The 21,668-nt window shown below is 62.6% G+C and overlaps 3 protein-coding genes across 8 annotated transcripts; 2 read left to right on the top strand and 1 right to left on the bottom strand.

The window, feature by feature from the left end:
* Positions 1-115: 115 nt before the first annotated feature.
* LOC142413318 (haptoglobin-like) lies at positions 116-4,476 on the top strand. Of its 2 annotated transcripts, XM_075509312.1 has the most exons (5): positions 2,083-2,469; positions 2,838-2,899; positions 3,057-3,158; positions 3,401-3,475; positions 3,675-4,476. In XM_075509312.1, the coding sequence occupies exons 1-5, from the start codon at positions 2,459-2,461 to the stop codon at positions 4,436-4,438; spliced, it is 1,014 nt and encodes a 337-aa protein (XP_075365427.1). In that variant the 5' UTR covers positions 2,083-2,458; the 3' UTR covers positions 4,439-4,476. The 2 variants fall into 2 exon arrangements, 1 of the variants encoding a protein (XP_075365427.1); XR_012776772.1 differs by lacking the exons at positions 2,838-2,899; positions 3,401-3,475; positions 3,675-4,476 and having other exon boundaries at positions 116-2,469; positions 3,057-3,095.
* Positions 4,477-5,142: 666 nt separating this feature from the next.
* Positions 5,143-15,686, top strand: DHX38 (DEAH-box helicase 38). The gene is made up of 27 exons (XM_075509304.1): positions 5,143-5,297; positions 5,444-5,837; positions 6,382-6,569; positions 6,727-6,834; positions 7,246-7,411; positions 7,526-7,644; positions 7,783-7,859; positions 8,047-8,202; positions 8,868-9,029; positions 9,115-9,222; positions 10,119-10,231; positions 10,335-10,472; positions 10,727-10,913; positions 11,004-11,189; positions 11,642-11,782; positions 11,964-12,074; positions 12,150-12,266; positions 12,525-12,632; positions 12,748-12,860; positions 13,401-13,609; positions 13,688-13,842; positions 13,920-14,075; positions 14,150-14,284; positions 14,361-14,486; positions 14,887-14,982; positions 15,149-15,270; positions 15,416-15,686. The coding sequence occupies exons 2-27, from the start codon at positions 5,509-5,511 to the stop codon at positions 15,498-15,500; spliced, it is 3,711 nt and encodes a 1,236-aa protein (XP_075365419.1). The 5' UTR covers positions 5,143-5,297; positions 5,444-5,508; the 3' UTR covers positions 15,501-15,686.
* PMFBP1 (polyamine modulated factor 1 binding protein 1) lies at positions 15,661-21,311 on the bottom strand. 5 transcript variants are annotated; one of them, XM_075509307.1, is made up of 4 exons: positions 18,124-18,596; positions 17,247-17,771; positions 15,988-16,081; positions 15,661-15,804 (listed from the first exon to the last, which is right to left on the bottom strand). In XM_075509307.1, exons 1-3 carry the CDS (start codon positions 18,193-18,195, stop codon positions 16,016-16,018), a joined length of 663 nt encoding a protein of 220 aa, XP_075365422.1. In that variant the 5' UTR covers positions 18,196-18,596; the 3' UTR covers positions 15,661-15,804; positions 15,988-16,015. The 5 variants fall into 5 exon arrangements, with proteins under 5 accessions (XP_075365422.1, XP_075365424.1, XP_075365421.1 ...); XM_075509309.1 differs by lacking the exon at positions 15,661-15,804 and having other exon boundaries at positions 15,811-16,333; XM_075509306.1 differs by lacking the exons at positions 15,661-15,804; positions 15,988-16,081 and adding an exon at positions 19,376-21,311 and having other exon boundaries at positions 16,528-17,771; positions 18,124-18,277.
* Positions 21,312-21,668: the final 357 nt, after the last annotated feature.

Here is a 21,668-nt window from a genome sequence, read left to right as displayed (position 1 = left end):
CAGAGGGACGCAGCCCGGCTCTCCTCAGCCGAGCAGGGTCAGCTCTCTTTGTGTTGTTCACGGTCAGCGCGTCTTTTCCTAGTGGTAGAAGCCGCAGGGTAGCCGGGCTCTGGGACGGATCCACGCAAAGCTCACCAGGGCTTCCCTCGCAGACACCTCTGCCTGAGGCTGGGCCCTTGGGAGGTGCTGGGCGCTGTTTCTTCCCTTTGCTGCCAGTATGTAGGTGTTTGGAGGCAGCTGCGGTTATGGCCTGTCACTTGTTATGGAAAAGCTCTGTTTTTCATGCTTCTGGAGGCCGTTGGTTTTGTCTTTGAGGCCTCCGGCGTTGGCTGCTGCTTTACCCTGGGCTCCCTGCAGTCATCTCGGGTCTTTCTTGAGCAACACAGCTTGACCTGGACACAGCGTTCCCTCTGCAGCCTGTCGCAATCCACCCTGCGGAGCAGGATTGCATCACAGCGCTTCACCAAACCTGTTTACAGGAGGAGCGGGACTGCTGACCCTGCTGACAGTGCCCTTGGTTCACATCAGGGCTGTCGCCTGCCTGCTCTCCCGCTTCCGCAGCCCTTTGCACCAGCCTCTTCCTTTCCTAGAGTCTCTGCTTCGGGCAGGTGGTGCTTACTGCTGCTCTGACAGGGATGTGAGCTGGTCCATCGGCCAAGGGTTTGATGTGCTTTCTCTGGCGAGGGCCTGGGAGGTGCTTGCTCTCCCAGCCTGAAGATGGCCGTCGTGCCTGCGGGAGCGTCAGCTTGAGCTTCACCTTGTCCCACGGCACTCTGGTCTGTGCTCTGCAGCTGATTCGTGACTGTGGCTTGGAGGCCTTCAGTGCCTTGCCGTGCCACGGCGGACACTGGCAGCGCTGGCCTCGAGCACGGCCCTGCCCCGCGCAGCCTGGCGCGTGGGCTGCGACCTGTGCCCCCGGCGCGGGCAGGCTGGGGCAGCTCCCCCCCTCCTGCGGGCGGTCCCTTTGCCCGAGCTAACCCTCAGGCTGCTGAGCGGGCACCAAGGCACAGTCGCGAGTTGCTTTTTTCCCCCTGCCAGGGCACGGCGGTCTCCTGCGGAGGGACGAGCCCGCTGCAGTGGGACAGTGCTATCTAAGCCTGCTATCATCAGATGCCACAGCACCTTTCGAAGCGGTGGCGTGGTTCGTGGAAGGGAGCTGCCGGGCCCCGGCGTGCCCTGTGCCGCACTCCGGCCTTCTGTGTTTCAAGCGTGGTTGCACGAGTACGACCGGTGCTGGGCCAGAGACCTCAAGCCCCGCGTCATTTGGGGGGACAGGTGCCCGACGAGATGGGAAGAAGCTCGCGCAGGATGGGAAAGCCGTCTTCGGAGTGTCTGGCACCGGGCGCAGATGTCCCTCCTGAGCCTGAAGGAGCGGAGCGTCCGAGGGGCAGGAAGGGCACGGGCGAGACCCCCGGCAGGCCAGGCTTCAACGGCTCAGGGCTGGGGCTGGCCCCGGTGCTCCAGGCTGTTTTGGGGCGGCCTCACTGCGACAGCAGCACCCTGGGATGGGTAAGAGGGTGGGTGCCTGTCCCCTCCTCTCCGTGCCGCCCCTTGGTCGTGCTCCCGCTGGAAGCGGACTCCGCTCGTCGGAGCAGGCTGACGCGCTCTGCCCCGCGCCCTTGCTGCTGGCCGCGTCCAGCTGGGCGCTGGCCAGCGATTGCTGCTGCGAGTTCCCGTAAGGCTGCCCTTGCCTGCGCCGACAAACAACCTGCACCCGCGGGGCCAGGGGCTGCCAGGACGTGGGGCCGGAGCCTGCTGCGCGGGAAGGGGTGGGCGCTTGCGGGAAGAGGTCGGCTTGGCCGCGGTCCCTCGGAGCCTGCGGCGAGCTGGCGTGGGATGCGCTGCGCCCCTCGGCCAGCCGGGCTGGTGCTGCCCGGGCGCTGGCGGGGCCGAGCCCCGCTGCGCCCCAGCTTTGCGGGGCGGCTGGCAGGGTGCGCCCCGGCTGCGGGCAGAGCCGGGCGCAGGACGGGATGGCGCGCGGCTCCTGCGCCCCGGCTTCACCTGCCAGCACTGGGGCGGCTGCCGGCACCCCGCGGGGCTGCCGGGAGTCCCCACAGGGCCTGTTCTAGGTGGTGGCACAGGGCGGCTTTGCCGGGTGCGGGGGCTGGCTCTGCTTTCTGTGAACCCCGGCGGGTGTCACGGCACCAGGGCACCAGCGTCTGCGGCCAAATCCCTCCCCGCATATTTGTAGCTGCAAAATCCCGGAAACTCTTGGCACGCCGGCTTCCCGTGGGGGCTCGGCAGGCTTCCCGGGAGCCTCTGCCAGGCCGGCCGTGAGCCAGGTAGGGCTTTTTGTGCTCCTCCTGCTGGGAAAGGCGCTGGCTGCGTACAGGAGGGTCAGGAGGTCTGGGGCACATGGGGCTGCACCAGGGCGAGGGAGGTGGCAATAAAAGGGACGAGGAGGGAGCCCTGGTCAGCGTCGACCTGCAGAAGGAGGCTGCTGTGAGGAGAGGGAGCTATGAGCATGGGGTGAGCGACGTTGATGTGTCCCTGCACGTGCTCGGCGCTGCGTCTGTCCTGCTCGCCCGGCTGAGGACCTGGCCCCGCTGCGGGCTGTGGCAGGACCCATGCTGGGCCCGGAAGCGCTCCGGCTCCCGGCGCTGCAGCCTCGTCCTCCGCAGCAGCAGGGGCCAGGTCTGGGCCAGGTCTGGCCCAGGCGACTTCTCCAGGCTGTGTCTGAGGGGCAGCCCCAGGGGTGCGGGGTCGGCCCTCCGCCCTCCCGGGAGGGAGCCCTCGGGACAGGGCACAAGCCTGGCCAGGGCGTTGGTCCGTGGAGCCCACGGACGGGGAGCGGGGGGGAGGAGCGCTCTGCTGAGTGTGCCCGCTCTTCCCTGCAGACCTGCAGTGCTGCTGCTTGCTGGCCTGGCCTGGACCGTGCTGGAGACGGCAGCTGCCACCGGTACCTTCCGGGGTGAAGGGTGGGAGCGCTGGGGCTGGGAGGAAGCCAGGGGCAGCTTGGCGGGGAGCAGGCGCGGGGCTGGGGAGGGGCCCGCCAGAGGAGGGGGCCATGTCCTGGGCTGGGTGCTCTGGGCCAGCTGAGCATCCTCTGCCTGCAGAGTGGAGCTGTGCAAAGCCTGCGGAGATTGAACACGGCTACGTGGAGCACCTGATCAAGTACCGCTGCGACCCGTACTACCAGCTGCGCGGCTCTGGTGATGGTGAGGCACGCGGCACGGGCACAGCACCCAGGGACGGGGCTCGTCCCCAGCTCCAGGGGATCCATGGGGCTGCCCCAATGCCAGATGATGCAGCTCCCCCCCCCCCACCTTCCTGGGGGGTACGAGTAGCTACCCCCGCTCCCCAAAGCCCCGGGGAGGCACAAGTAACTCAGCGCCTCGCTGGCCGCGGGGCCCTTCGCCTGCTGCAGGGCAGGGGTGCTGACTCCGGTTTCCCCCCAAAGGCACGTACAGGTGTGACGAGGATCACGTGTGGGTGAGCGCTGAAGCTGGCAAGGAGGTGCCTGTCTGCGAGCCAGGTGAGAGCAGAGCGGCAGGGGCTGGGGCTGCGAGGGGCGGGGGCGGCTGTGAGCGCTCTGTCTGGGCAGCCCGAGGGCCGCAGGGGCTGCTTGCAGCCCCCAGCTTCGGTGCCGCTCCCTGGGGCCGCTGTGGGCCAGGAGGCATCCGGCACCTGCCAGCCTCAGAGGGCTCACCGGGGCCCTGCTCCGCCCCGTGCAGTGTGCGGGAAACCGAAGAACCCCCCCAAGCAGATGCAGCGCATCATCGGGGGCCTGCTGGCCAGGAAGGGCAGCTTCCCTTGGCAGGCCCGGCTGGTGACCCGCCACAACCTCGTCGCGGGGGCCACGCTCATTGATGACCAGTGGCTGCTGACCACGGGCAGGAACGTCTACCTGAACCACAGTGAGAACGCCAAGCCGGAGGAGATCGCCCCTACGCTGCAGCTCTTCCTGGGCAGCAAGGAGCAGCCCGCCTTGGGCATCGAGCGCGTGGTGCTGCACCCTGGCTACCCGCAGTCTGTGGATCTGGCCCTGCTGAAGCTCAAGCGGAAGGTGCTCCTCGGAGAGGAGGTGATGCCCATCTGCCTGCCCCAGAAGGACTACGTGCGCCCGGGGCGGGTGGGTTACGTCTCAGGCTGGGGCCGCGGTGCCACCTTTGCCTTTCCCGACATGATGAAGTACGTGATGCTGCCGGTGGCAGAGGGCGAGAGCTGCAGGCAGTACTACGAGGCACGGAATGCGACCTACTGGGTCCAGCCTATCCTCAGCAATGACACCTTCTGCGTGGGCATGAGCGAGCTGCGGGAAGATACGTGCTATGGGGATGCCGGCGGCGCCTTCGCCGTGCAGGACCCCGATGACGACACCTGGTACGCGGCCGGCATCCTCAGCTACGACAAGACCTGCACGGCCTCCAAGTATGGCGTCTACGTGGATGTGCAGCGTGTCCTGGCCTGGGTCAAGGAGACGGTGGCGGCCGGCTGAGGCGGGGCCGTGTGTGAATAAAACTGCCCCACACCCAGCTGCAGGCTCTGTCTGTCTGTCCGCCCGCCTGTCTGTGCGCAGCACGGGGGGGCCGCACACGTGTGTGTCCGTGGGGGGGGTGAGCGTGTGCATGCGCCTGCCCTCGGTGGGGTGGTGCCCGTGGGGCTCGTGTGGAGCCCTCGCAGGGCTTCCCCGGGGGCGGCTGCGGGGCCCTGGTCTGCAGGGGCTGCCTGGGGCTCTGGGGGTTCTCCCCCCCCCCACCCGTGTGAGGGGGTGTCCGTGGGGTTCTCCCTCCCCCCCCCCCCCCCGTGTGTGTGGGTCTGTGGGGTTCTCCCCCCCCCATGTGTGGGTGTCTGTGGGGTTCTCTCCCCCAGTGTGTGGGGGTGTCCGTGGGGTTCTCCCCCCCCCAAACCCGTGTGTAGGGGTGTCCGGGGGGTTCTCTGCCCCCCCCCCCATGTGTGGGTGTCTGTGGGGTTCTCTTTCCCCCTCACCTGGTGTGTGGGGGTGTCCGTGGGGTTCTCCCCCCACCCGTGTGTGTGTCCGTGGGGTTCTCTCCCCCTCCTCCCGCTGTGTGGGGGTGTCCCTGGGTTTCCTGTCCGCCCCCCCCCTTCCGGCCGCGCCCTCCACGGCCGGAAGTTCTCCCGCGAACACGTGACCGCACACAGTTTTCCCGACGCCGGAAGTCCGCCGAGGCCCGGTAGCACGTCTTGTCTAGCGGTGGTTGGACTCTATGGTGGTTGCCACTCCTGTAGGCTCTGGCCGCTATGTCTATGGTGCAGGTGGGCTAGAGTGGCTCTTCTCGCGGAGCACTGTGGGGCGGCTATGGCGGCGCTCAGGCAGCTGGTTTGCGGTCGCTGAGGTAACTGCAAGCGGGTGGGGGGTGGTGGGGCCGAGGGCGGCCGGGCCGGGGCAGGGCAGGGCAGGGCAGGACAGGGCAGGGCAAGGCAAGGCAGCGCTCCGGCGCCCACCCCGACCCCGACTCTCCCGCTGACCTGAGCCCCGCAGGCCCCATGGGTGCCCGCCGCGGCCCGGCCGCCCGGTCCTGCGCGGCGTGGTAGCGGCCGGCGGCGATGGCCGAGGCGAGCGAGGAGTCGCTGCACCGGCTGGCGGGGACGAGCCCGGACGCCGAGGCCGGCGGGCTGGTCCTGCGGAGGCGGAGCGCCGCCGCCGAGCAGCACGTCTTCAAGGCGCCGGCACCACGGGCCTCTCTGCTGGGCCTGGACGTGCTGGCGGCCCAGAAGCGGCGGGAGCGCGAGGAGGAGGCGGCCGGTGGGAAGCGGTCCCGGGTCTCCTCCTACAAGGACTGGGAAGAGGGCCGTGACGAGGCGGGCAGCCCCGAGGAGGACGAGGAGGAGGAGGAGGAGACCGATCGGAGCAGCCGGAGCGCTCGCAAGGACAGGTGGGGTCTGCACGGGGGTTCCTGCTGCGAGCCGTGGCACCGGGCGCTTCACAGCCGGCGGATCCCTGCCGGGAGGGACGAGCGTGAGCGAGGGGTGCGGGCACGGTCAGTGCCTGCGGGGGCCGCGCCCTGTAGCAGCAGGCTGTAACCTCCTGTGTGGTGGGGAGCTCTGGAGATCTCCTCGGGGGAGGACTCTGGGCACTCTGAAGATCTGAGGAGGTCTGGAAAAGGTCCGGGGAAAACGCCCTCCCGCAGGCGTTACGGGCAGGAGCGCTTTTAGATGCTGCTAGGCCTGCAATCACCAGTCGTCCTAGTCGTGAGACTGTCTGCTGCCGGGTGCCTGGCGGCAGCGGCCTGCTCACAAGTGCGGGTGTCTGAGAGCATCAGCAGACTTGGTGGGCTGTTAGCAAAGGATGGAGAGAGCGCTTTTAGCCATAAGCTTCTGCTATAGCAGAGGTTAGAACTAGAGTCGTACGAGACAAGTCAAAGGCCAGCTGTTCCTCAGCGCTGTTGAGCTTTTCTTCTCTCTGCTCTGCCTTTCCAGGCATTACCGTTCTGTCCACGTGGAAACGCCTTCCTACACAGGGGGTGTCAGCGAGGAGTTTTGGGAACGCAGCCGGCAGCGGGAAAGGGAGCGTCGGGAGCATGGTGTCTTTGCCTCCTCCAAGGAGGAGAAGGAACGAAAGAAGGAACGCAGTAGGGATCGGGACCACGATCGTAAACGGGACCGCGGTAACTGCTCAGAGACCTTTGTGACTCTTCCTGCTTAGGGTTTGGGCTTGTCCCTCAGCCTGTTTGTAGTCCTTAACTAATGTTTGTGGTGTTTCCTGCAGCAGGCTTGGGAAGCCCGTCTGTGCACTGGGCACCTGATCTTACTTTCTTTTTGCAGAGGAGCGGGACAGAAGTCGTCACAGCAGCAGATCGGAGAGGGATGGCTCATCGGAGCGGAGCAGCAGGAGGAGCAGCGAACCGGAGAGCCCCAGACATCGGCCCAAAGGTGGGATTGGGACCCGGTAGAGTTCTTGTGTGAGACCTGACGGGAAGGGGCTTGTTCTTTTTTTTTTGTTTGTTTCCTGCTGGTTTGGTCAGGACGAGTGTGGGTAGAAAAGCCCGTATCTTCTAACATTTGTGGTTAGGGCAAGCATAAAACTCCTAGGTCGACCTGGGTCTGGGAGCAATCTGCCAGCTGTGTGTGTGACAATCTGGCTGATCTCTGCACAGCAGGGTCTGTTCTGGGTGTATGTGATAGAAACGTGGTCCTTTGGAATCGCGGGGTCAGCCCCTTCCCTTAGAGGGAGGGCAAATGGGTACCCTCTCTCCGTGCTCCTTGCTAGGAGGTGTAAGGTGGCCCCAGGTGCCTGGGGTCACTGTTTGAACATCAGGTGCCAAACCCCATCTCCTCTGCTAGATGCAGCCACGCCGTCTCGCTCGAGCTGGGAGGAAGATGATGGCGGCTACAGCAGTGCCCGCCGCTCACAGTGGGAATCTCCCTCGCCCATGCCTTCCAGTCGAGACTCAGAGCGCAGCCACCGGGCATCATCACTGCGGGACACGGACCGGAGAGACCGGGACAGGTATCAGTGCCTGGGGCTGCGGCTATGAGCTGCTGAGCTGCAGAAAGGGGAGGGCGTGTGTAAGAGCAGCGCCTGGCTGTGGGCACCAATTCCTCCCTCGTGCTGTTTTTTCAGGTCTGTGAGGAGCAGGTACTCGGATAAGACGCCATTGCCCACCCCGTCATACAAATACAACGAGTGGGCTGACGACCGGAGACACCTGGGGGCCACGCCGCGGCTGTCCAGAGGGAGAGGTAGGAGCCTGGGCTGAGCTGCCTGGGCTGGGCAGCGGCGGAATCCCCTTCCCCTGCCAGCAGAAGGTCGGGCTCTGTGGGATTCCCTGCGGAGCGGCAGCAGGGCCGGCGCCCCGACTGACCGGCTCACCCCCCCAGGCCGGCGTGCAGACGGGGAGGAGGGCATCGCCTTCGAGACGGAGGAGGAGCGGCAGCAGTGGGAGGACGACCAGCGGGTGAGAGCCCGAGGGCGGGCGAGGAGCAGGGCGGGCAGCGGGCTGGGGCTGCCGGGCCGGGCCGTGGGGCCACCGCTGGCCGGTGGGAGGGAGCGGGGAGCAGCGGCAGGGCCTGGCCTGGGGAGCGTCTCCGCAGGCGAGCGCTGCGGGGCCGGCGGAGCTCAGGGCCGCACCTCTCCCCTCCCAGCAAGCCGACCGGGACTGGTACATGATGGATGAGGGCTACGATGAGTTTCACAACCCCTTGGCCTACTCCTCTGAGGAGTACGTGAAGAAGCGGGAGCAGCACTTGCACAAGCAGAGGCAGAAGCGCATCTCGGCGCAGCGGCGGCAGATCAATGAGGTAGGGGCGAGATGTGAGCGTGTGGGCGCTGGTTGTTTTGCTGCCCCTTGAGAGGCCCGCTTGCTGGCGGCGAAGGCTGAGCCCTTGCTCTGGGGTGGAGGAGGACAGTCTGTGTCCTGGCCCCGACTGAACGAGGGCTCACAGGGAAGCTATTGTTAAGTTCCCCTGGAAAGCGCAGCCCTGCATCTGCTGCGTGGGGCAGAATTCGCAATCAGGGTGACTGCGGTGGATCGCAGTGTCCGGGGCAGCAGGAATGCAGAGGGCTACGCTCCTGCTATTCTGGGGGGTGAGTTTCATTGCTAGGGTTGTCTACTGTTGGCCCAGTGGACGCTGGGGGCCGCTGCCCTCAGCACGGGTGGGATTATGTCCAGGCTTCCCGGCGTATTCTGAGTATGGCAGGGGCCTTGTGGACAATGTCTGTCCTGCATTTCCTTGGAGACAGTCCTGTTGACCATGTGCCTCGTATGGCCAGTCTGGGTTTCCCGTACCCTGCTGCTTCCAGTTGCTGTTTCTTGCCTAGGGCTTACTTTCGGGCTCCCTAGGCCGGAACCGTCAGTTTCATCCTATTGTCAGTGTGGGCCCAGACCTGAGCTCAGTGCTCTGGTGCGATCCCTTGGGCTTTCTGTGGGGCTCCCATCTATTTTCTGATATGTTGTTTCCGGCAGGATAACGAGCGCTGGGAGACGAATCGCATGCTGACCAGTGGTGTGGTTCATCGCATTGAAGTGGACGAAGATTTTGAGGAGGATAACTCTGCTAAAGTGCACCTGTTGGTGCACAACCTAGTCCCCCCTTTCCTAGATGGAAGGATTGTCTTCACCAAGCAGGTAGAGGCTGTGGCTGATGGCGCTGATGGCAGGGAGCCCCGCAAGTGTGAGCTCTCTGTACTGAAGCAATACCTCTTCCCTCTAGCCAGAGCCGGTCATCCCTGTCAAGGATGCCACCTCAGATTTGGCCATCATAGCCCGGAAAGGCAGCCAATTGGTGCGCAAGCACAGGGAGCAGAAGGAGCGTAAGAGGGTATGCCGTGACCTTTTGGCTGACTACCCCACTGTACGCGTGCTATGTAGTGCCTCACAGCCTTTGTTTGGACTTCGCAGAATGCAGGCTTTGGCAGCAATGATGATAAGGAGTTCATATTTTTATGACTGGGGATATTCTGGCAGCCCAGCTCATTGCGTTGGCTCGTAAGCAGCTGCTGTGATGTGATTTCCTCAGGCACTGCCTGGGACGTGAATCACTGTGCGCTTGTGCAGAGGAGTCTGATCCAAAGGACGTTCGGATCATGGGAGAAGAGAGCAGGTGGAAGAACGCAAGGCAGCTTAGGGACAGTCAGCATGGTGGCAGGATATATCTTGTCGTGTCTCAGCAGAAGAGTTGCGAGGAGGAGTATGCAATAACGTAGCATATTAGTTTTTGGGGGTGTTTTCTAGGGACTTTCTCTAAAGCTTACGTGATAGCTGTGGGGAAAGCATGGACGTGTTCCTTGTAAATTGAAACTGAACTGGATTTGAGCTACGTATGAGCGGAACGGAGATGGAAGCTAAACTGATATCAGAAGCGAGAGCAAACAGGAAGGTGGGAGAGAGGCTTGTGAGCACCTGTCCAGAGCAGGAGGATTATCTCTGGTTCAGATTTGTGTAGGTTTAAGTTCAAATTTAATGGAAGGGTCAGCAGCTGGAACCATTTTCTGGGAGGCGGTTGGTCATCCTGTGCCTGAAGTCTCTGTATCCAGACCAGTGTCTAAAAGCTCTGCTGCAGTTCACTTGGAAGAGGGGGACTTGATGTAGGAATGGGGTGTGCGTTCTGCGTTGTAGCATTGGGGAATTGCAGGGCTAATATGATTTCCTAGTCTTATGAGTAGGATTGTGTCAGTGCTTGCTGTGACAAAGTCATGCGGCTCTCTGTCCTTCCAGGCTCAGCATAAGCACTGGGAGCTGGCAGGCACAAAACTGGGAGACATTATGGGGATCAAGAAGGAGGAGGAGAAGGACGAGATGGTGACAGAAGATGGCAAAGTGGATTACAGGTAGGAGCTTGCTTTGAATTACTCCTGCTCAACTGGTGAGGGGGGCTGTAGGTGTAGCAAAGTGTGTGGAGAGGCAGCTTCAGGACTTCTGGTGTTTCCTTAGGACTGAGCAGAAGTTTGCCGAACACATGAAAGAAAAAAGTGAAGCCAGCAGCGAGTTCGCCAAGAAGAAATCAATCCTGGAGCAGAGGCAATATCTGCCCATCTTTGCTGTGCAGCAGGAGCTGCTCTCCATCCTCAGGTGTGGCTGCTAGGGAGCTGGTCATAGAGCATCCCCAGGGCATTGGCCTGTATCTCAGGAACCCAAGTGAGAAATCCTCCTAGATACGTGGCCCGTTTGGAAGCTGTACCCTCAGGAAACAAAGCCCATTGCTTTGTGTGGTTGGTGGCAGCTCTCCTGCCTGAGTAGGATGACGCTTGGGTGGCCAGCCAGGGCTGTGAATGCAAAAGCCCTTCTTTGTGGTGTATGAAGAAATACTTTTTCCCTTTCTTCAGAGACAACAGCATTGTGATTGTGGTGGGGGAGACGGGGAGTGGGAAGACGACTCAGCTGACGCAGTACCTGCATGAGGATGGCTATACGGACTATGGCATGATTGGCTGCACCCAGCCCCGCAGAGTGGCGGCCATGTCAGTTGCCAAGCGCGTCAGTGAAGAGATGGGGGTGCGTCTGGGAGAGGAGGTGAGTCTGGCAGTGGGTGCAGGGGTGCAGCCTCATGACAGTGAGCGCACGGGGCTGTTGGGAGACTTGCTGGTATCTCTGCCCTCCCAGGTGGGCTATGCCATCCGCTTTGAGGACTGCACGTCCGAGAACACAGTGATCAAATACATGACAGATGGGATCCTTCTTCGTGAGTCACTGCGAGAGGCTGACCTGGACAACTACAGTGCTATCATCATGGACGAGGCACATGAGCGCTCGCTCAATACGGACGTGCTCTTTGGCCTGCTTCGGGAGGTGTGTGTGAGCCTGGACTAGAGGACAGCAGCACAGAGCGCATGAGCTGGTCTGAAAGCAGAGTATTGGCAGGGACAGCCCTTCTCTGCCAGGTCTGGGAGAGGGAAGCAGAGCTGCCACATCTCTGTCTGCATGTGCTGCTCCAGCATCCTGGTCCCTGGTTCTGGGGGGTTAAATCTCCCCTGGTGCCTGAGTGCTGCCAGAGGCTTGCTGGCTGTGTCAGAAACTCTAGGTACAGAGATCTTTGCTGGCTTAAGGCTTCCTGGATCGAGGTCAGCGGGTCTTTTTAACTGCACAGGTCATAGAGCATCTGTGTTCCCTGGCATTAGTGGCCAGTGCCTCTAGAGCACAGCAGAAGCTCTGTCCTGTGCTGTTGTCTCGGTAATAATGGAAGCAGCCTGCAGCCATGCACAAATGCCCCTTCCTTATTGTTCCTTTCATCTGCTTTCTAGGTGGTGGCCCGACGCTCAGATCTGAAGCTTGTTGTCACCTCAGCCACCATGGATGCAGATAAGTTTGCCTCCTTCTTTGGGAACGTTCCTATTTTCCACATTCCTGGGCGCACTTTCCCTGTTGATATTCTTTTCAGCAAGGTATGGTAAACGTTGCAGAGGGAAGTTCTGTTGTGACGGGAGGGGGTTGTGACTTGGGTGTACTGTACTCTGTGGTGGACAGAAAGGATAGAGGAGGAGTAGCCGTGCTATGATGCAGTCTTGCATGCGGGACGGGGCAGGTGAGATTCCTGGCGTCTGTCACGGGGGCTGTGCCTTTCAGACCCCACAAGAGGATTACGTGGAGGCTGCAGTGAAACAAGCCCTGCAGGTCCATTTGTCTGGTGCTCCCGGAGACATCCTCGTCTTCATGCCTGGCCAGGAGGACATAGAGGTGAGCTGGAAGGGCAGGCACCGCCCTACCCCCTTGTTGTTTTAATCTTATGATTACACTCCTCTTTGTGTCTAGGTGACCTCAGAGCAAATTGTGGAGCACCTTGAGGAGCTGGAGAAGGCGCCTGCTCTTGCTGTACTGCCTATCTATTCTCAGCTACCATCGGACTTGCAGGCCAAGATCTTCCAGAAGGTGCTGATGTGTGCTCTGTGAACAGGGGTGGGGACAGGGGAAACTAGTGAAGGGAAGAGTACTGAGCATGAGTGAGAGGTGCAGTGCAGACATGCCTTTTGTATTGCATGTGGAGGGCAAGAGAAAGCATGTGCCCCCCTCAGCTTCCCAGGAGAGTCAGCCCTGTCCTTCTGGGTTCTGTATTGCTGCTCTGCACTCTTCCTCCGTGGTGCAGAGGCCCTCGCCCAGGGGTTTGACTGATGCGCAGTATGCTTGCAGGCTCCAGATGGGGTCAGGAAGTGCATTGTTGCCACTAACATTGCAGAGACCTCACTGACAGTGGATGGCATCATGTTTGTGATTGACTCTGGCTACTGCAAGTTGAAGGTAAGTCAAGATTTCCTGTACTGTTTATGTCTGTGATCTCTGGGGGTGGGTTGAGGGACCTCTGTGGTAGTGACGCAGCCTTCCTCTTACTTCAGTCTGTTCTTGTGCCCTGCAGGTTTTCAACCCCCGTATAGGCATGGATGCGCTGCAGATCTACCCCATCAGTCAGGCCAATGCCAATCAGAGGGCAGGCCGAGCTGGCCGAACAGGCCCAGGCCACTGCTTCAGGTAGGCGTGTCACCAGTGATCCTGTTCCTGTCGTATCTGCAGCTTGGCATCAGGTTATATATATTTTTTTGTTACTGGAGCTGTTCGTTATCTTGAACTTCTGGGGGGATGAAGGCAATAGGCAGGCCTTGAGGCCTTCTCTTTTGGACCCTATGCCTCTGCAGGGGAAAGGGTAGGCTCCAGTTTTTTCCCTTGCCCATCTTCGCTTGTGGCTGTTCTGCCCTCGATGCTGTCAGAAAAGCAGCCAAGCCAAAGGCAGCTTTCTCAAGGCTTTGCTTTGAGACTAGTCTGCGCCCAGGGAAGGACTGTGCTTGAGAGGGGGTTGAGTACGCTGTACTGCAGCCCCCCACCCTTATGTGCTGGGGAGGCCACGCTTTGGCCAGGGCAGAGGTTCCTCCCTGGGGTCCTGCTGGCTGGCCTGGCCGAGTGCAGAGCTGCTGCCCCGTGCCGTGCCTGGCTGGGCTGGGCAACGGCTGGTGAGTCAGTAAGGAACGCAGCGGCCTGAACGGGAGGAGCATGCTTTTGGCATCTGTTCCCCAGGCTCTACACCCAGAGCGCCTACAAGAATGAGCTGCTGACAACCACGGTGCCCGAGATCCAGCGCACCAACCTTGCCAATGTGGTGCTTTTGCTCAAGTCCCTGGGTGTGCAGGACCTGCTGCAGTTCCACTTCATGGATCCGCCCCCCGAGGACAACATGCTGAACTCCATGTACCAGCTGTGGATCCTGGGAGCCCTGGATAACACAGGTATTGGCTGCTGGGGCAAGCCGTCAGCCCATGGGGCTGGGACCTGCCCAGCTGCTGATCCCTGTGCCGTTCCTACAGGTGGTCTGACCTCAACAGGACGTCTCATGGTGGAGTTCCCACTGGATCCTGCACTCTCCAAAATGCTCATTGTCTCCTGCGACATGGGTTGCAGCTCTGAGATCTTGCTCATTGTCTCCATGTTGTCTGTGCCTGCCATCTTTTATCGGCCTAAGGTACCTGTTTGCTGTTTCAGCAGTTTGGGGCCTTCCCCTGCCCTTTGACTAACCTGTGTTCTTTGCTCACCCTTCAGGGCCGAGAGGAGGAGAGTGACCAAGTGCGGGAGAAGTTTGCTGTTCCAGAGAGCGATCACTTGACTTATCTGAATGTTTACCTGCAGTGGAAGAACAACAGCTATTCTACGCTGTGGTGCAATCAGCACTTCATCCATGCCAAGGCCATGCGGAAGGTGAGGCTGTGGCAACGAGGCTGGGGAAGCGAGCCTTACGCAGGAGAGGGATCTGACTGCCACCTCCTTTGCAGGTGCGGGAGGTGCGTGCCCAGCTCAAGGACATTATGGTGCAGCAGCGGATGAGCCTAGCATCCTGTGGAACTGACTGGGATGTTGTCAGGAAGTGCATCTGTGCTGCGTATTTCCATCAAGCTGCAAAGCTGAAGGTGAGAGGTGTCTGCTAGTCTGGGGCTGAGAGGCCCTGTCTGGGAACGGGAGGGCTAACCGCACTTCTCTTTGCAGGGCATTGGGGAGTATGTGAACATCCGCACAGGCATGCCCTGCCACCTGCACCCCACGAGCTCTCTGTTTGGCATGGGCTACACACCAGACTACATTGTGTACCATGAGTTGGTCATGACCACCAAGGTGAGCTTGAGCTGAGGGCTAGCAAGAAGGGTGAGGAGTGCTCTGAGGGAGGTGGGAGGGCTTCGCTGTGATGCTAGGATCTGTCAGAAGGGCAGTTCTCAGCCGTTCTCACCTATACCAACTAGGCGTCTGTGTCATCTGCAGAGTCCTGTTTGTTCCTTTGCCCATGTTTTTTCCTGGCCTGTGTGGGACATGTTTGAACCTCTTTGTGGTGTCACCCAGTCCAGCCCATAGCAGCTTGTGAGGCCAGGAGGAATTGTCTGGAAGGGGGGATATGGTCCCAGCCTGAGAAGTGCTGTCAGTGAGTGGGGGAGGGAGGGAGCTGCCGTGGCTCTGGAAATGGTGCCCAGGCCCTGAGAGTGCCATCCTGCTACCCTGCTCTTTCCTTCTGTCCCTGCAGGAATACATGCAGTGTGTCACTGCTGTGGATGGAGAGTGGCTGGCAGAGCTGGGCCCCATGTTCTACAGCATCAAACATGCTGGCAAGTCACGCCAGGTGAGTCTCCTGTCCAGGACGAGCTGGCAGACAGCAGGCCCACTGCATGTCTGTTCTAGTGCAGCGTGTGTGTTTTGACATGGAGGGAACAGGCCTGTGGGCCTGCAGAGAGTCTGCTGCTGGCCAGCCCTCTGCCTGTCCCTGACCTGCTGCTGCCTTGCTGCAGGAGAACCGCCGCCGTGCCAAGGAGGAGGTGTCTGCCATGGAGGAAGAGATGGCTTTGGCTGAGGAGCAGCTGCGTGCCCGGCGGGAGGAGCAGGAGCGCCGTAACCCGCTGGGCAGTGCAAGGTAGGTGCTGGCCCTGCCTGGCCATGGGTTGCCTGCTTAAGAGCAGGAGTAGTGAGCTGCGTAGAGGATCCCAACTTCCCCATGGGTGTTCTGGTGCAGGGAAAGGTTGCGTCTTCCACTAATCACCCTTGTCCTCCCCTGGCAGATCTACTAAAATCTACACCCCTGGGCGGAAGGAGCAGGGGGAGCCCCTGACGCCACGACGCACCCCAGCCCGCTTTGGCCTCTAAGAAGGCAGTGCCCGTTGCGTTCAGGCTTAAAGATTTCCAGGAGCAGCGGCATCTTAGGAGAGTGCCCAGCTCCTCTGATCACTGTACTGTGTACTGAGGCTCTCTACAGCTTGTGGCCCAGGAGGGCTTTGGTGCTTGGCACTAATTTTGCTACAGAACAGAAAGAATTTTATTTGTTTAAAGGTTGTCAGTCTAATTCTTGCTTTGTTTTGCGCTGCTTCTTGTCCTGGAGGCGAGTGCTGGATGGAGGCAGCCCTGCAGAATTGTGCAGGGCTGGTACTGTCAAGTCGTTTCCTTGTAGAGTCTGGGACAAGACACAGAATTACACTGACCTAGAGGGCGAAGACAACCTGTCCCTGGCCCGTACCACTGCAGAGGCAGTTCTCCCACACCCGTGCCCTGGGCAGGCAGCCGGTGCCCAGCTGTCCCTGTACACACGTAGGCCCAGCTGCGTTTCAGCCCAGGCTCTGCCAGGAATTCTGCTCACCTTCAGCTGCTCACACTCGTGGTGCTGTTCATGTGTTCTGACCGTGAGGCACGTGTTTTCCTCCTGCGTCCTGCCCAGTGTGTCTTGAGGACGCCTGGAGGAAAGGCAGGGGAGATGAGGTGAGGCAGTGGTGCAGAGACAGTCCTGATCTGCTGGCCTTGCAGGAGCTTGGGTAGTCCAGCACTTGTCCATCTGTCCCATACACCCCTGCCGGCAGCAGTAACTGCTGTGTGCGGAGAGCTCAGCCCCGCTCCCCACGTTCACCGCTTACTCCTTTTCGCCTGTCAGCTCTGCGGTCTGCTTGATTTGCCGCTGGATCTTGTGCCCTAGTTTCTCATTTGACTGCCTGAAAACAAGGTGTGAGTTGGTGTGAGGAGAATGCAGCCACCTGCCGCTCTGCTCCAGCAAGGCTTCTCACTCACATCTGCTCCTTCACACGCTGGCTGACGTTGACCAGCACCAGCTCCCTCTCCTTGTGTGGCCTGCTGCTGTCAGAGCATGCCAGGGTGTGGGAAGAGCGCAGGGTTTCTACCTGGAAAGCATGACCCCCCCGTGCCATGTGTGAACCAGCATGTGACTGCTCTTCCCAGCCTCTGTGTGCCCGGGGCTGAAGGCAGTTGGAGAAGCCAGGCTGTGCTGGGGCAGCAGCCTTTGGGGCTGAGCAGGGTCTGGAGATGCTGGTGTCTGGGGAGAGCTGCTCTGGAGAAGAACCGTTACCCCAGCACTACTGGCCGTGAACATCTGTCATAACATGGTAGTTTCATGCTGAGGGACTTCTAGCAGTGGAGCAAAGAGGGCTGGTTTAAGGGGAGCATGATGCTCAGCCCTGCTGCTGCTGCTGCCAGACCCGCTTCCTCCTCCCTTGGTGGCCTGGGATCTGCAGTAGGCTGTCCCCTGTCCTGTCCCCACCTCTGCCTGGCCTGTGGGCCAGGATCTGTCATTCCCGGTGCTAGGGGCCCAGCCTGTCCCTGCCCGTGGGCTGTGGTGCTGCCTGTGTCCGTCCTGCACCTGCTCCATGGCCTTGCTGAGCTCTTCCTTGAGGAAAGCCAGCTCCACCTTGCAAACAACCAGCTCCTCTTCTCGCATAGCCAGAGCTCGCTCGCTGTCCCGGTGTAGCTGCTGCCAGCGTTGGGCTCGGCTGCTCAGCTCCTGCAGCCTCTCCTGGAGGGAGAAGGCCTGCCGGTGGCACAGAGAGGCAGTGAGAGGGACAGGCTGAGCAGACTCCCGGTGCCCTGTGGGAAGGCTTGGGGCACGCTTACCTCCTGCTTGCTCTGCTCCTGGGACCCCTGCAGCTTCCTCAGCTCCCAGTGGAGCTGCTGCCTCTGTTCCTCGTAGGCTGCAATCTTCTCCTCCTGCTTGGCTTTCTCTTGCTGGGCTTGGGCCAGCTCTGCCTGCAGGGTGGCCATGTCCTGCACCTGCATGCGAAGTTGTGGGGCAGGGAGGGCGGTTGGCCAAGCTATGGGCAGGCTGGGGCCCCCCCCCGGGACCAGTGCTGCCCAGGAGCAGGAAAGGGCTCTGCGGCACTTCGCTGCTCTGGCACTGAGGGCTGCATGGCGGCTGGTTGCATCGGGGGGCTGTTCTGTCCCTGCCCTCACCCGTTGCAGCAGCTCTGCCAGGTGCTTTCTGTTGGAGGCTGCTTCCTGCTGCAGGCCTTGGATGGTCTCCTTGGCTCCGCTCAGCTGCTGCAGACTTTGCTGCTCCCGGGCCTGGGTGGCTCCCAGCTCATCCTGCAGCCGAGCCAGGCTGTGCCACAGGCCCTGGCTCTGCTCCTCCTGTGCCCCCAGCTGCAGAGAAGGCAGTGCGTTAGTGGGTGCTGCGCTGGTGCTCTTCCTGCCAGAGGGAGGTCTGTGCCCTCTCTCCTGCTGCCGATCCCAGCTCGCTGCCCGCTCCTGCAGCACAGGCTTTGCTGCAGGGCTTTATTCTCTCTCTTGAGGGTGCTCGTCCACTCCTTTGCCTGCTGCAGCTCTTGCTAGAGCCTTTCCTTCCCGTCCTGCTGACGGCACGGCACCCCTTGCATCTCCCATGGTGTGGCAGCCTCCTCCTGGCGCTGGGCAGGCCCTGGGTTGTCCATGGGGCAGGGGAGACTGGGGCCAGGCTGATGGAGGGACCCCACAGCAGGTCCTGCCCCCTCCCTACCTGCTCCCTCAGGGCTTGGAGCTGTTCCTGGCTCCTCTGCAGCTTCTCTTCCGCGTGGGCCGCAGCGTGCATGTGTCGCAGCGCCTGCTCGAGGGTCACCTGCTGTTTCCACTGCCACTGGCTCAGCTCTGCCTGGAGCCGCGCTGCCAGCTCCCTGGGGGCGAGGGCACAGCCTGAGCTGTGGCAGCCCCAGGCTGCCCTCCCTCGACGGAGTGGGCGCAGGCAGGACCCTGCTCGGGCTCTGGCCGTGCCAGGGACAGCCAGCCTCAGGGCCTGCCTACCTGCTCTGCGCCTGCTCGGCCTTGCCGCTGGCCGCTTCCTTCTGCAGCGCTTGCAGCTCGGCCTCCACCTCGCAGCTGGCCTCGTGCTGCACGCCCTTCCCCGGGCACAGGCACGGCTGCTCCTCGGCGCGCTGCAGGGTGCTCGGGGCTGGCAGCTGCTGTGCCGGTGCCTGGGCTGCTTGAGACAGTGGGGGCTGGCCGGCATTGCCCCCCCCCACCCCGTCCCAGGGCTTCTGTGGGAAGCGGAGCAGGGCTCAGCCCTGCGGCGCGGTTTTGGGACACTTGCTCTTGTGGCTCCTATGCCTCCCTGGCTGTTTCCCCCCAGGCTCGGGGAGCTGCCTCTCCACCTTCCCAGAACCGCACAGGGAAACGCTGTCTGCCCTGTAACTCTGCAACCAGCGATGCCCCAAAAGCACAGGGAGCCTGTGGTGCCCGCAGGGCCTTGCCCTTTCCCCGTCGGTGCACCCGGATGGACCGAGTGCCGCTGCAGCGCGTGGACGTGCAGCAACTGATGGGGAGGTGCTGCCTGCTGCCTCCTGGGGTGCTTTCCTGCCTCATCCTCCAGCCGCGTGCGCACTGACCCTTACGGGTGTCTGATGTCTCCTTGCTGCTGCTTTCTGCCGTCGGGGCAGGCCATGGGCTCCAGCTCTGGCTGGGCCTGGGCTCCCCACTAGAGCCCCCGAGAGCGTGGAACCCAGCGTGCCGGCTGCAGGTTCCAGCCCTCGCAGTCCCCGCCCTGTGGCCCTGGATGCCCCCTCCTTGCCCACCCCGCCTTCCTCGGCACTGCTTCGCACGGCTGCCCTCCCAAGCTGCGTGTCCTGTGCCCGGTACCGGCGCTCCTCAGCTGCCCGCTTCTGCCTGCAGTGCATCATCTCTGCGCCTACCACCACCTGTGTGAGCAGCACGGCCACGTGCTGTCTGCCGGCTCCTGCCGGCCCCGGCCCTGTGGCTGCTGGGCTGCCGGCACTGACCTGCTCGAGCGGCTCTGCGCGCTCCTTCAGAATATTGTAGCTGGTGTCAGAATGGCTGTGGGTGGCCACGTAGGAGGTGACCTCTGTCTGCACCGCCTCATCCTTCTGGTCCTGTGGAGAGGTGCATCGCTGGCCTGCGGGTACCCGGCAGGGTGCGGGACCCCCTGGATCGCCCCGAGCCCTGCTGTGGAGAGGCTGGGGCTGGAGAAGCAGCTGGTTTGGGACAACCCACAGGCAACGGGCTGTCGGGGAGGGCCTGTGGCAGAGGGATGTGGCCTGCACCAGGTGGGAGGCAGGATGGCTGCTGGCTCCTGGCCACTCTCATCCCCGTGCAGCCCCCACAGTGCCCTCCCTGTGGCGGCAGTGTCTGCTGGACAGCCAGCAGCCTTGGAAAGGCATCCCTGCGGTCCCTGACCTGTGACAGGGCACGGGCACGGGCACGTGAGGAGAGCAGGGAGCCCAGCTCGCTGGCAAGGCTGTGGGCCGCAGCAGTGCCACCAGCCCTGGGATGGTGCCCAGGGTTTCAGTGGGGCCATCGCGGGCTGCGGTCTTCCAGCCCGGCTCAGCTGGGTGGACTGGGCCATGCCAGGCATGCCTGCCCTGTGCCTAGGCTGGCTGGGCCACTCCATACAGGGTGTGGTGCTAAATCCTTGTCCCGCACGTGGCTGGCAGGACGTGCCCTGCCCTCCCCGGGGGAGGCTGGTCACCAGCTCTTTGCGCGGGCAGGGCTGCTGGCCAGGCGTGGTGCCTAGCCCGTGATGGGGTGGCTGTGGGGGCACAGGGCCAAGGGTGGGGGACTCACGCAGCCTGGCCTGTGGCCGTTGTGCCCGGCAGCGGTACCTTGCCCATCACTGCCCGGTAATGCTGCATCAGAAAGACCAAGTCCTGGTGCTTCTGCTCCACTGCACGCTCCTGCTGCTGCAGCTGGACCAGCCGCTCGCGGTTCGTGCCCCTGCAGAAGTCCAGGTCCAGCTGCAGCGCCTGTATTGAGGCCAGCACCTGTGCTGGCTCCAGCTCCTGCTGCTGCGTGTCCCGGCATGCCTGGGGCTCCGCTTGCCGTGGCTCCAGCACCGACGCTTGCCTTTGGCCCTAGGACGTAGCATGAGCAGCATCTGTCTGGCTCACTGCTGTGGCCAGCCCATCTGGCAGCTCCTGCCAGGCACTGGGGCTGCACAGCCACACTGGCAGCCCAGGTTTTGGTCAGAGAGCAGCAGTGGAGCGTGCTGACGACTGCTGGGTGCAGACCTCTCCCCGCCCGGCAGCACCCCCCTGCGTGTGCTCTGACAGTCCCCCCGGGCTCACCGACAGCCAAGCCCGGACGCTGCTGGCACTCGGCACTGCAGCGATGCCAGCACGAGCCGCAGCTGCTGCGGGAAATGGTGGCAGTGGGACCAGTGCAGCCGCAGCAGGACTGGACGCCCCTGAGCCCTTGTGCTTTCCCCAGCCCTGGGGGACGAGCTGTCTGGAGGCACGGGCGAGGGCTGGCCAGGGCATCCTATACCACACAGCCACCAGCCCGCGGCTACACAACCAGCGCCTGGGGTGGGAGTGGGGTTGGCCCTGCTCACCCGGGGCTGCCAGGTCTCCTGCTGAAGCTGCTGGACGGAGCTGCTCAGCTCTGATGTTGCCTCCTCCGCTCCTGGCAGGCCTCCACGGGGATCCTCAGGCTGGCCCAGGGGTGCAGGAACCCCCCTGGACGTGCCACGTTTTGGCCACTCTCTCGCTGCTGGAGGGACCACAACACGGGACAGGCCTTTCCCGCTGGCCCCAGACAACACTCGGTCCCAGGGAGGGGGCGGCCAGGGACGTCACCCAACCCTGCCTGGGGCAGCCCCACCACCCCGTGGCGTTGGCACTGCACCTCCCCATCGCGGGAGCACCCGGTGCCAGCGGGAGATGCCGGGCCTGGGGCTCCTGCAGAAGCACAGCAGAGCTGCGCGGGGGCCCGGGGCCCTCCCCTCCCCTCCAGCAGCACCTGCCCCCGCTCCGCGGAGCACGGCCCCGCTGCCTGCAGCCCTCACCGCAGCCTTCGTGTGGCATGCTCCTCCTGGACCACGCTCCGTCCCGGGCACGTCATGACATTCTGCCCTGCCTGCAGCCCGCGCCCTGGCCCCCTCCTGGGGACAATGCCCAGAACCAGAACCTGGTGACCTGGTGCACCGGGGAACTCCTGGTGCTGGTGCATCCGGCAAGCCCCGTCCCGCCCCGCTGGCACGCCCAGCGCTGGCACGGGTGTGCGGTGAGCCTCGCGGCATCCTCGTGCCACGGCTGGGCCTCACCAGCCTCGCGCTGC

This window comes from Mycteria americana, chromosome 8 (genome assembly GCF_035582795.1).
Source record: "Mycteria americana isolate JAX WOST 10 ecotype Jacksonville Zoo and Gardens chromosome 8, USCA_MyAme_1.0, whole genome shotgun sequence".
NCBI lineage: Eukaryota > Metazoa > Chordata > Aves > Ciconiiformes > Ciconiidae > Mycteria > Mycteria americana.
The sequence above is the reverse complement of the archived record's forward strand: the minus strand, read 5'-3'. Positions and strand labels throughout refer to the sequence as shown.